The 13520-nt window shown below is 44.4% G+C and overlaps 1 protein-coding gene across 1 annotated transcript in view; it reads right to left on the reverse strand.

The window, feature by feature from the left end:
• Positions 1 to 2324: 2324 nt before the first annotated feature.
• Positions 2325 to 13520, reverse strand: part of CAPN8 (calpain 8) — a 30658-nt gene continuing 19462 nt past the window's right edge. Inside the window, exons 11-21 of the mRNA XM_075497428.1 lie at positions 12583 to 12594; positions 10643 to 10854; positions 10036 to 10072; positions 9292 to 9357; positions 8297 to 8354; positions 7652 to 7716; positions 6361 to 6429; positions 4959 to 5037; positions 3924 to 4040; positions 3248 to 3306; positions 2325 to 2348 (exon numbers count right to left, since the gene is read on the reverse strand). Of these exons, the coding sequence (XP_075353543.1) occupies positions 2325 to 2348; positions 3248 to 3306; positions 3924 to 4040; positions 4959 to 5037; positions 6361 to 6429; positions 7652 to 7716; positions 8297 to 8354; positions 9292 to 9357; positions 10036 to 10072; positions 10643 to 10854; positions 12583 to 12594 (798 nt within the window). The remainder of the gene's footprint in view (positions 2349 to 3247; positions 3307 to 3923; positions 4041 to 4958; positions 5038 to 6360; positions 6430 to 7651; positions 7717 to 8296; positions 8355 to 9291; positions 9358 to 10035; positions 10073 to 10642; positions 10855 to 12582; positions 12595 to 13520) is intronic.

Consider the following 13520-nt stretch of genomic DNA (forward strand, 5'->3'; position numbering starts at 1 on the left):
CCATCAGGACTAACTGGGAGAACTGGTGAGCACAGACATTTGTTCAGCTTGCAGCACAAGGAAGGAAAATAAGGTGGACGTTAATCATCTTTTTGCAGATGCGTCAGGTAAAAAGGAGAAGTGCATTCAATCCCATGAAAAGGCTTATTTTTGAGCAGCTGTTCTCTGAGACCTGATAGCCAAGCGCTGTGCTCAAAGAACAAATGAAAGAGGAGGTGGCTTCTCTGGAGCTGCCTGCTTCCCAAAGATAAAGGAAGATGGAGTGCAGCACTCTGCCCATCCTGTTCAGGAGCGTGAGAGTCATTGAGACAACTGCGAGAATGATTGTGGTGGGGGCATCTTGCTTGATACAAAGGGAAGAACTGGGAGCGTGCAATGGATTTCTGTGTATATTTGAGTTTCCCCAGTCCTGTTGAGAGAGGCCTCTCTGTGATCATAATTGGAATGAACTCATGAATAGCGCATGTGAGCAGAAAGCAAATCCGAAGCTGCAAGCAGTTAGCTAACCCTGCTGCATGGTTAGTAAGGAGACGTGCTGCATACTCAAGATACAGGGCAGGGAAGGACACGTTCATCTTACTGAACAGGCAGAGCATTCACTGAACAGGCAGAGCATTCACTAGAAAATTCTCAAGGTTTTGGAGACTTCAGCTTGCCCCAGGTAGCTTTGTCTTCCAGGCAGGTGGAGGTACGTAGACATATATTGTTGGTCAGCAGGCAAACATCTCCTATGAGAAACTGGTGGCAACCTAAGAGAGCCGCGTGCATGTCATGACCAGTGATAGGTGCACAGGGACAGCAGGGGAAAGCCTACGGTTCCCCCGCTGGCTGTTTTTATCCTGCAACATGAACTAAAAAGTATTTGTTTCTCTTTTATTGGGAGAGGACCTCTAAATGAGAGCAGTGAATACCGTCTAATAGAAAGGCAGAGCCATGGACTGAAACAGGTCATACATCCCTTTTAGTCAGGCAGCTGTAGCCAGCACCAAGAAGAAATGCTGGGACATGTCAAGCGGAGGCTTGGGGGCTGTCGTGAGGCATTCTGTGTTCGGAGATGGGAACCAAACAGCAGCTTTCTTCCTGCTTAAAGAGCTTAGGAACAAGTAGGCATGGAGAAAGGTCCCTCTCAAACACAGCACTGAAGAGAGAGGGTGATGGAGCCTTGGGCCCCCATCTGCCTTGGGGACACAGATCTCTGCCTGCACTCCTTCTGGTCCCAGGGAGAATACTGCGAGTTACAGAAATATTTCCCCGTTGCTAAAGAAGACTGCTAGATTATCTTGCCTGCATTGCTGTGCTATTACTCTTTATAATACTGTGAAATTAAATGCAGGGACATTTTTTTTAAAGGACAAAGGTTTTACAAGATCTTAGGAAAGCATAGCGCTGTTAGCCAGTGATTATTACCTTCAGTTTCTTCTTTAAATCATGATCCACATTAGCACATCCCTCGCACACTCAAGCTCCTGGACCCCCTGCACATGCATTTTATGTTCCTCCCCTCATGCCTGCCTTCATGAGCTTCTGGGCTCCAATCACTCACCTCCTAAAACTCCAAACCCCACCTTTGGGCACTGAAGTACACATATGGACAAGCATTCATAGGAGAAAAACTCAGCTGGAATAACTGCAGCAACTTGCCTATGGCCTTCCATCCTTGCTCCTTTCCCTGGAAGACTGAGCCAAGACCTGTGGACGAGTGCCATCGTGTTTGCCTAATTCCCTGATCATCCTTGGGGCTGTGTCCATGCCCGATTCCCCTGTGCCCTCAGCAGCTCATCGTGTGCCTCCAAGCTCCTCACCCCCAGCTTCTGCCGGCGCTTGGCACAGCCAACGTGGACAATTGGCTGGGAAGGGAGCTGGCCAGAGCAGCAACACAAATTTTGCCCAGGCTCTGAGCGTGGGTTTCAATCTGTGAAACAAATGATGGACGTTGCAGGCAATGGAGATCACTTCCAGGATTTTGAGCACTGCTGAACTTTGATGCACAGTCAGAAGTCAAACCAAAGCCACCTGGGCCCATCTGCAGTACGTCAAAGTTTGTGACATTTCAGCGTGAGAAAGAGAAATACTCTGGGCAGGAAAAGTAAAGGAGGTTAGGTTTGGGTTTGTTTGTTTTATTTGTTTGTTTATCTTTCTGGTTCAAGAGCGTATTTATTTTCTAACTGACAAGAGATCATTTTTAGTGGGCTTAAAATAACTTGCCAGTAATAAAAACAAGTTTCTCTCTCTGCTTTCCGTAACAAGGAGAAGCCAAACAAGTGGTTCCGTGTTTGGAAGACCCTCAGAGGTCCGAGTTCATCACTGAATTCGTCGACCGTGGTTCAAACCAGCGTGCAGCACAGCCACTGAGGGAGAAACAGAACAAGGAGTCAGACCATCTGGAAGGTCCACAGGATGTCACAGGGGCACTCTGCCATGGCCCTGGGAGAACAAGCTGGGAAAGGCTGGAGCTGCGTTTTAATCTGTTGTACGTGTAGGATCCATCTGCTCTGGAACTTTGGGGAAATTTATTGCCAGGATCAGCCTCAGACGTTGCAAGTGGGGTCTCTTCTGAGGGAAGACAAGTTCTCCAGGGCAAGCTGTGTGACCTTTGAAAAATTCTAGGGTCGGACTATGCAACGTACAATTTCAGCTAGATCTAACTAACTGTGACTGAGGGTCACAGGGGTTCTTAGCCATCCTCCTCCCTTTGAGCCAGACTTCAGCTGAGAGGACTAATTGGATGGACCTCTTGGGGCCCCTTCCAGCTGTTTCCGGAGAGATACTTGTATTCTGTAAAGGGAAGACTCAAGCTGATTGCTGTTATTACAGCTTCAACAGGACAAATTTGCATTAAAAACAATGTGGGGAAAAAAAAGACCTGGCATCTTAAAATGTGTCTTCTAATTCTGGCAGGTTGATCAGTACATTCTCTGCCAGACAAGAACAGCTCCCTGCTGTGTGTTTTCTAATGAATTGACCACTGCCCTCCAAAAGTAGACAGTGAAACACACTGTGTAAGCATCTTCTCAAGCAACCTTAGGGGTTTTGAACATATCTTTACTTTTTTGCTCATATAAGGTGAACGTTCATTCTACTAATTTGGACAAGCCTTCCAAGCTGAAGAGCCTTTTCACATAAACAAACGTTCCTTTTGAATCCCTATTGAGTTTACCACTTATAATAATGATTTTAGATAAATGTATTTTAGTGCGGTCCATTGCTGTGGCTTAACCAGATGTTATTTCAATCCGACCAGCCTCACCTCAGCCAGAGAGAGATGGATGACTCCACTCTTGTCTTTGTCCAGGAGATGAAACACTTCTGAAAAGTAGAAGAGGGGGAAAAATATTGCATATAAACCACAGAGTCTGGCATGTAGAGAATCAGTCTGACAAAATGTAGAAGTCTGGCGCTTTGCCATGATCTACTGGAAATCTAGACGGGTTCTGTAAAAGAATATTACAGCTGTTCTTTCCTCTTACAAGTCATTTCTATGCCACTTGATGGGGCAGAATAGTCAGATCTACAGCAGGAAACTGAGAGTTGGCAGCAGGACAACTATAAAATCTGATGCAGTAGCATCTGGTATGATCCAGGGACAAACCTGTAAATCAGGTCTGAGTAAGGACTGTAAATGATAAATGGTACCATTTACGAGACATGGGACAACTTGGAGGCCAGAGCACTGACCATAAAGTGTAGATGACTGTAAAGCAGAAGAGCATGGTAGGTTATGAAAACCTGTCCCCTATGCTCCACGGTCATTCAGACAGAAAGGCTTTTGCTATTTCTCTGCTGCTTTCTCCAACAGACACAACTTTGCTGCCATCCTCACATTTCCATGCAATTTGCCACATTCATAGTTAAAAGACACCAAATACGTAACGAAACCCCAAAGTTTCAGGAACTCCCGTTGGCTGATGAGCAGGGACACTTACTGAACAGGGTCTCCAAGCGGATCATACAGGCCACAAAGCCATTGAAATCAATGGTCAGCTTGCTGCAGGCATAGCGGATGACAATGCTGTGCTGCACCTGATCATTGAGCGTGAAACCTGAAGGGATGGGAAGCACACGAATCACTGACACAGCAGGTTAATATGCTGTCTTTGATGTGACTTACCCATGGACTGCTGCAGCTGCAGGCAGACCTGGGTGAAGAATTGAGGACTCTTCCTCCCAGAAGGTCTGTTGGACTCCATCACCCACCTCTGCTGTGGGTCCTTTCCAAAGCCCATTGTGCTGGGTGAAGAGAGGCATAAAGTTCTCCCACAGCATTTCGTCAGACTGCATATTTCACATTGTTTCACAGCATAACCAGTCCTATGTTCCCCAGATAAACCCCTAATTAGCGATTCTTGCTGCTGCAGCTGAATAGCAGTGATTGCAGTAGAGCCAATTGCTCACATCACACGTTGGGCTCTATTCAGGCCCATATTAGTGCTATTTCTGTCTCCAGATCATTCACAGAGACTCCATCGAGCACAAGACAGATCAAAAAAAGTGTTCCTCTAGATGCCCCTGAACTGGCAAGCACTGCTCCTAAAGTGAATAGCACACATAGAGAGGATATCGTTGGGGCATGCCTTGATCAGGCGTGCATTTTCTCTAGTGTAGAGAAAGGTGGTGGGAGGAAATGAAGGAAAAAGAGGATTTGGACAGCTCTGAAAGAGGACAATTAGATTAGGAAATAATGAGGCCAAAAATAGAGCAAGTAATAATCAGATAGATAAGCAATGGTCACAGCATGGACAAAAATATCAGTGGTTGATAATGCAGAACAGAGGATGGGTTTTGATGTATATAGCAGCAAAAGGACATAGCGGTATGTGACTGCCAGGAAGGGAGAATGGCACTGGCAATGCTGTGATCTCAGAGACAGGAGGGAAGAAAAGCCATTAAAGGCTCCACTGTCCCGATGTTTGGTGGGGGGACTGCAATGATGTGACAGTGTCCCCGAGCAGTATACTCACCTGCCTCCCTGAGGGCATTTCGCATCTCATGGGAGTCGATGGTACCGGAGTAGTCACTGTCCACTTTCTTATAGATCGCCTGCAGCAGAGGAACGAGAGAATGCGGACATGGCTTTTCAGTGTGTGCCCGTGCAGCAATGCGGTGGTGCAAGCACGGGCAGGGAGGCTTTGGCTTTCACGGCTGGGTAAGAATGGTAGTGAAGACATGGCAACGCGAGTCTCGCCAGGAGGTAGCAGCCAGAATGAAATAATCAGCGATCCTCTAGGGTTTAACCTTGGTTTGCTAGTCCACTCTGCAGCCTGTGCCCTGCCATCCTCCCTGCTCCTGTAGCTAGATTAAAGCCAGGACATTTGTGCCTACCTCTGCTGCGTCCACACCATCACTCTGCTGTGCAGAGACAGCCTGGGGTTTCTGGTGGCTGGGACAGGGGCTGCCCCTCCCAGCCCAAGCTCCTACTCCTTGAAATGTTAATGAGCAAGGGAAATGTTTCAAGTAGCTACTGGCAAGCAAGGCAGACTGGAAAACACGTTCCCATGGGCTGGCAGCCTGCCTGCCTTCATGTTACGTGGTGGCAGACAGGCCACCGAGGAAAATATGCTATCATTTGGCAAACACTGCAATAGACAAAGTCCATTTTGGTTAATATTTCAGACGAGATGACAGATGCTTCCTACTGCCAGCAGGTTTATGATCCAGAATTAGAAGCCACCCAGACCTACAGCTCAGACCGGAATTGGCTCGCGGGGCTTGCTCTGCCAACACCAGCCTCGGGACAGAGCCGGTGCCGCTGGCTGAAGGAGAGCAGAACATCTCCTCATGAACCTCCGGGACCGGTGCTTTGTGCTGACCAGCATCAAGCATGGTAGCAGCAGACTCGCCTGAAAGGGATATTGTCAAACAAAGCAGGTCCAAATTTGACCTTCCTTTAGACTGCTTGATTCTGGGTGCACTTCTTGGGATATTAAATCCTCTGTCAGAAAAATAATTCAGCACTTCTACAAGATTTAAAAAATACAAAGCCAGGTTTTTGTAGGTCCTAAAAATATGTGTTTCTTGTGTTTGCTGGTGCTCAGCTGGCAATGTAACATATTGCAACAGCAGAGACATGTTCATAAGAGCTTTAATACAGCAGGCAGCAGAGAGCTGTCTTTGCCAGCAATGAAAGAGGGTTAATCTGGCTTTCCATAAGGTATGGCAAATTATGGAGGGTGGTGGGGCCAAGGTGAAGGAGGATCTGCTTGTGTCCTTTTAAATCAGAGGTGCTTCTGAGCTCTGGAACAAACTCCAGCCATGAGAAGGAAGGTTTCCAAGTATATCTGCCTGTGGTGGCTTAACCTTATCTCAGTTCTGGACCTGTACTTCAGAGCTGAGAGGGAAGGGGAGACAGAAATACTATGTTACCAAATACTTTTGAATCTTCATCCAAAGTGTCTTGAATTCTACAAGTCCCAAGGTGCCGGTCCCATTGGTCTGGGGATGTTAAGGCATGGTTCAAAAATCAAGATTCCTCTATCCTTAGCAAAACTGGAGAGCAACCAGTTCTGACAAAAACAAATCACCCATCACCGTGTCATCTTAATGCCGTATTCATTCTCGTTTGTAATACATCTCCATCTCACACAGACATGCCCACAGCTTTACATCTGCTTAGCTAAAGGCATGCCAAGAATTTCTAGGCTATCTGCACTCTCAAGGAATGATATATGGGATTGCTAAATATATAAGCACAATTAGATCCACTCACATTTTGTACAGCTAACAGTAGATTAAAGCCCTTAGGGAAACAAAGGACTGGCCTCACAGCAGACAAGCGTTAGAAAGCACAGACAGGAACTGCGAGTGAACAGAGAGAGTCAATAGTAGCTACACAGTCTTCCCCCGTGTCCTTCAGGGCCTTGAACATCCCTTCCTATGGAAAATTATGCAGAAACAAGGAGTTGGCCCCCATGATGCTGTATTTATTGAGTTGCCCTGTTGGGTTTGGGAGGCTACAGAGTGCAGGACAAAGGCATCACTTCTCCCAACAGCCAGTGATCCACAAGATCCACAGCTAATCCCAGCTGACCTCAGCACGACCGCGTCATGAGACCAACGTTAGTGTAATCCTGGCAGCATGACTCTTGACCCTCCCCGTGCACTGGCTACCTTCCCAGCACATCAAAAGAGTACTGGGCAGATGTGCTGGCCTCTCCTTTTCCCTTGGCTACGCAAAGCTTATTAGCACCCATGTGTCCTACGAGCTATGCAGAAGGGAGGGCGGCACAGCATGTACTCATAGCCTTCCCCCTCTGAACAGCCTCGCTCTGCTGCTTTGAGCTCTGTGTTCTATAAGCGGTACTGGACTTAGAGGTGGAAGCTGAGGTTGTGCTTAAAACCTGCCTCCTGCCAAGGACGCTGTGTATGCATCTGAAACTGCACGGGCGCATCCAGGCAGGAGGTTCCTGCTTCTCCTCCCTGCTACTTTTAGGGAAAAGTTTAAGCAATGAGAGATGCAGAGCAGGTGAGAGAAGCAGCCGATAATTAAATGGTTCAGGTTCCTGCCACCCTGAGCTGATAGAGCTGCTTGGCTGAATTTTATGCCTCCAGCCATGCTCCTGGACAATGGAAGTGTAAACTTAGCCTATCTTGTCAGGAAGTTTTGCAAAGAAGATCCAGAAACTTTAAAGGTGATGAAATGACATTCAAAGGATACATCTAAAAGGCTGATCATCTCCCTGCAAGTGTTAATGTTAAATCCATCACTTTTGATATCCTTTCCTGTAAAAAAAGGAAGTAAAAATCCAAGTCAGAAATACTTCAAGACAAATATTTTTCTGCAGACAACCTTGGAGATGTCAGCCACCTTAAGATCTTGTTAGCAAAGTAAATGCTCTGCCATTTCTTCTACTACTTCCCTTCAGCTGATTCACGTGGCTTTTTTGGCACTGGGGTAGGGGATGTTATTGGTCTTGGGGGTGGTAAGCCTCTATCTGTCCACAGAAGTTATGCAGCAGCATAATGATATCTTCCCATGGTGGTCCTCCCGAGAAGGTACAGGAAATATAGAGCCTCTGCAGGACATCGGCTGGCAGCTCTTGGAAGGAGAGCACCAGGCGGTACTTTTTCCACCCATATTAGAGGTTCAACAAGCCAGGAGAAACTCAGCTGGGGGCAGACAAGAACTCAGTTTTTCATCACCTTCAGCTGATAGAGCTGGGTTTTGCTAGCACAGATCCCACCTGTGTGCTGATGGACCCAGGCATAGACATTCACTCCGACCAAAGGGCAACCAAAGGTCTCGCCATTTCAGAACGTGCCTCTCAGCTCCATTCAATGGGCACTACATAACATTACTTACTCTTTGCTAAAACCCGGTTTAGGATAGTTTGAAGTTCATTTGCAGTCACTTCACAGTCCTGGACAGAAAACATATTTCAGGTGTTAACACAAAAATTATTTGAAACAAACTATATTCATTTGTTGTCAGACATCCAGGGACTATTTTCCTTCCAACCCTTATCTAAGGCACGTAAACCTTTAATTTTTTTCTAACATTTACTATCAGACGTCACATGGAGGAGATCCTCAGAACCCGTGAATATATCCTGGCCTTTCAAATGGGAAAGAAGTGGTTTGTTAGGTGCCATGGTGACATGACCCAGTAAGTGTTAACTTTTCAACAGGTTTGACTGAATAGGGTGACTGCCTTCTTTCTCAGCTGAACAGGTTCAGGAGAGCATTTGAGATATTCCAGGCTTATGGAAACTACAACAAAACAATACTAAAATTGCCATCTCAAAATTCAGAAAGGTCTTTCGCACTAACAAGATGTTTTCCCTCTTTGGTGCCAGTGGCCGCCTGTCCATTAAGAAAAAACCTGACGTGATGGCCACAGGCTAGCGCAGCAGGGCTTTGTAGATCCTGAGGTTTGTCAAATACAATAAATAGAGAGAAAGTTCAGCCAACAGTTTTTTCCGATTCCTGGGGCTTCTAAACAAAAAGGAAGGAACTGGTCAACTAGGCAATAGTCAGAATTATATGCTAACTCCACAGGTAATTTATTTCACCATGGGATAATATTTTCACAGTTCTCACTCCCATCGCCCCTATTTTCAAAGTTATTCCATGCCCTGCATTACCGAGGGAACAAATCACATTTTACACCAATAAGAGGAACAATGTAGTAAAACTGTTCTATTGTAAAATAAATCGAACCGAAACTGTGAGTTAATAAAAGGGGAGAACTGTTTGGTTTTTTTGAAGACTAGACAGTAAAAGGAACTGGCAAGTCAAATATTTGCATAATCATAACAGAGAGGTCGCAGTCATTTTCTCTCACTTTAATCCACTTACCTCTCCAGAGAGCTTTTGAAACAGAGTCTTGAACTCATCATCTATATCTTTGTTATCGACATGAGGCTAGAGGAAAGAGATGACCGAGAGTGTGGTTTACAAGGTGGTTCTAGAAAGAGAGCTGTGGATATCGTAAAGCGGCTTTACAGGGGACTATTTACAGCAATGCAAAACGAGCACTTGCTCTGCAGCAATGGCGAAACAGAGCCACTACTTAAATCACGACCAGCCAGGGGGTGGCTTCATTTGGGAGTAAATAATTTCTAAGACTGATGAAAAAGTTTTCGCCTGCTACCAAAAGAGTTTTATAAAATAGCTGCAATGAAAATGTTGCTGCACCTGGCCACAGCAATTCAGCAGTTCCTTGGAAGCCTGCTTTTGCAATTTCTCTTGGACTTCAGGAAGACTATTTGTTTCTATGAAAAGGATCATTCAGTGCCCTCCTTGCTTTCTCCTACCTGTACTAGATGGAAGCACAATTTAATGTGTTCCAGCCCAGTCTACAAGGGTGCAGTTTCTTTTCTACATGGGCCCAGGTACATGAAAAACCATGTGAAACTAAGCCATGGAGATATGTAAAGAATCCCCATAACCAAAAAATATTTTTCCTGAGCATAAGCACATACTGTGATCCCAGCTCAGGGGAAAAGTAAAAATCTCACCCTTGTTTTGCCCCCACATTATGAAAGAAAAGTTTGTTAAAAAAAAACCAGCAACAACAATCTGCCCAGTTAAGACATTTACCTCATATGGTTTTGCAGCCACCACATCACCAATCACCCTAAGGAAAAACAGAAAAAAAAAAAAACCCAACAAGAAATGACAAGTCTATCATTTGCCCTTAAAATAATTAGCAAAACAAGCTGGTTTAATATAAGGTGTCACCAAATGGATAGAACAAGCCCCCAGGTTTCCTGCTTCCTACACCTCTGTCCCACCTCTTTGAAGATATTTTCCTTGGGAAATACAGCCTTGTTGTTCTTCTCTTGTATCCAGACTCCCTTTTTTTCATTCAATGGCTGCTACTGATACAACCCTTTTTAAAATCATCTCCTCATCATCATACTCCCAAATCCTGCACTCTTTAATGGTGTGAACTCCTGCTTCTTGGATCTGAGGGATCTAGTTACCACTTGAATGCTTGCTGGAGGCCATCTGAAGAGCCGTGACTCTCTACCGTGGATGTGTGTGTGTCAGATATGGTAGACTCCGAAAGAAAATAGGTCCTAGAAATGGACCTATATTGCTGGTTAAGGGAAAAGACAGAGCATGGGATGTGGGTGCAACACCTGACCTTCTCCTTTATGTGCCTCACCAGCAGACGAGAAGGCTTTACAGAGGAGATACGCACTGCGTTTTAGCCTGTTTCTCAGAAAAAACTCGCAGGCAGAACTCTCCATTTTTGTAAGGCTCAAAAGTGGACGGCACAATGAGATACTCTCCCCGGGGCAACTTCATGCGGCTGGAGACTTCACGCAGGTTGACATAAGGATCAGAGCGGGCTGCCGGTTGGTTCCTTGCGAAGAAAGCACGGTTCGCATGAATATCCGTGTTATTTTCCAGCTGTGGGAAATGTGTTTTTGTTAGAAACCATTTGACAATTCACTGGTAATCCAGCTGCCCTATTTCAATTTCAGTGCTTTAAAGCTATCTCAAGTTTTTTCTTAGCATAAAATAATAAATCCGCGACCAATAGCGTAAAAGATAACCACCAGCGTTCTGTCATGGGAAACAGTCAGGCAGATAATTAGAAGGGGAAAGTATCTTCCTTTACAAAGATTATCTTTTCACATGCTTCTTTACAGTCTGTGATATAAAATAAATAAAAAGATCATAATGTGTGCTCATATCTGGTCAAACTAGTACCTTCTGTACTTAAGTCGTCCATGTATTGAGCATTTTTTGCTTTCACAAGCTGCTCGGGAACAAATTTAAATTTCGGAATTATTTTGAGCAATTTATGGTATGGGATAGATCCCCTAATTGCATAGGACTTGTAGTCTCTGAGTTATTCAAACAGACAGAAAATAATAATAAACAGAACACAGTAGGAGTCACAACGGTGAGACTTTTGGGCCCACATTAGATGATTTACCCAACTTCTATTAGTAATACTAAGAGTATTCCTCTGGATTATGTGGAAAATAGTACTTAACTTTTCCGTAATACCAATGTATTATTAAACAAGTGAAACATTGCATAGCTCACAAAACAAAACACCAATGTAACAAGAAACAGTAGTGTAAGAATAACATCTCTACTTTAAACCTCCTATTCATGACTTTTGCTCTACAGGGATGTCTTTCAAAAAGTGTGATTCAATGGTCCACAAAAAGTGCTGCGTGGCTGACACAGGATGGGGAACATCGCATATGGATAAGATTTCTGGCTGTCTAAGATCAGAGCATACAAAGATGTTATCAAACATTTTATAATTATTCCGTTTTTCTGTTGTAAACTGTAGAAAAGTATGGGGGTTTTTCCTCTTTTGTTCTGAAGATAAGGTTGGATTTGGTATTTATTCAACAGCCCCATCCTTTCTCCCCACTCAATCTTAAACTAAATGGGACTGCAAAGATTAAGAAGCCAGATCCATATCTTTTTCAATATATAAAGTTAATTTTCCCTTTGCATCTGCAAGGCTGTTAAAAGACACAGTTAATTGTTACATGACCACACATTCATTTACTGAGAGAGAAGAAAAGAGCTGAAAAGCCAAGGAAAAATTGGCAGTGCAGGCTGCTGGACCTCAGTAATAAGTATTGGCTGTTCCTACTGCCAGACACCCCTGGGGTCTCTTTCTTCAGGAATGAAAAGTCTCTTTACCTCAGTATTGACATCTGGGAGGATTAGGAAAGGTTGAGTGGGGTTTGTTCATTACCAGGAACCCCAGCTCAGAACTACAAAAGGAATGGATCCACAGAGTTTGCCATTTCTTTGGAACAACATTAGCTACATTTTCTCAATTTTAGAGTGCAGAGACCTTGTTTTGCCTTCACCTGTACTAAACAGACAAATTCTGACCTCTGTTATACAAACTTAGTGGAAGCTAAATTTCAACAAGTATAAGTGAAGTCAAGATTGGGACTCAGATGTCTGTAATAAAGCCTTGTGCCCCAGTCCCTTGGAAACGGTTATTCAGAACTTGAGAGATTGGTCCCGTGATCCAAGAACAAAGCTCTCTAGAAGAGCTGTCATTAGTATGGAAGAAGTCTTCCTGGTAGCTAAATTTTCCAGTGCAACAGGAGGTGCCCATGTGGAGGCTAGAAGTCTTCAGCAGAGACTACATACCTCCTGAGGAATCTGAAAGGAAGAGAAAGAGACGATGTTAAATGGCTGCTACATACACGCATCTATCATTAGGGGGGGAAAAAATCAGCTACAGCCTCTTTCAGACACTTTTTTTTCATTTTCTTTTACAACCACATATTGTAGTATCAGTTATACATGAAGTTCTAGCTTGTGCTAGAGCTGTTCCAAAGGAAAAACAGGATCTTCATCGAGAGGAATCTCTACAACATTTAATTGCTTCTCTCCTGATATGGTGTTGTGAACGATACTATTGGTTGGAAATATTTGGGTAAGCCTTTAAATGTTCAGTCAGGAAAGTAAACAGGTTAGCCCCACTTTGATAACCAAAAACAAACTAAGAGTTTATTACAGCAGACCTAAAATCTACTAGTCTACTGTTACTGGAATATGATGAAAATATAAGGCTACCATCACTAGCAATCAGCCTGAGGATGATGAGATAGTTGTAAGGCAATTATAACAAGTAACAAATGTCAAGATTTGGCCCTTCCTAAATTAACTAAATTGCTATGTTAATTTGTACCTCCAAATACAAGGTTAGTTTTCCAAAAGCAGTTAGTTGTCTTGAGAGCACAGATTCCAGTGACAACCAAAGAGAGTGTCCTCCCAAGTCCCAAAAGAGCTTTTGAAAATATTGCACATACAGTGATTCTGGGGCCTGAGATGGCCCCTTGAGACCTCAGGTCTTGTTCCTTATAACCAACATACTAGAAGGCCAGGAGCTCGGTGATGGGCACACTTACAGTTATTGTCGGCAGGCAGTTTGAGCTACGTGACTTACAAAAGCTCTCCAGGGCAGGTAGACTTGAGCATACATCTTTCCACCTTCTCCTGCACAGAGATCTGCTTTAGGGCACTACCCATGCTGTCCTAACTGGACCTCCTCAGCCACAGCATCCTCTGCAATGGTGTAAATC

The sequence above is a fragment of the Mycteria americana genome, chromosome 3 (genome assembly GCF_035582795.1).
Source record: "Mycteria americana isolate JAX WOST 10 ecotype Jacksonville Zoo and Gardens chromosome 3, USCA_MyAme_1.0, whole genome shotgun sequence".
Classification (NCBI taxonomy): Eukaryota; Metazoa; Chordata; class Aves; order Ciconiiformes; family Ciconiidae; genus Mycteria; species Mycteria americana.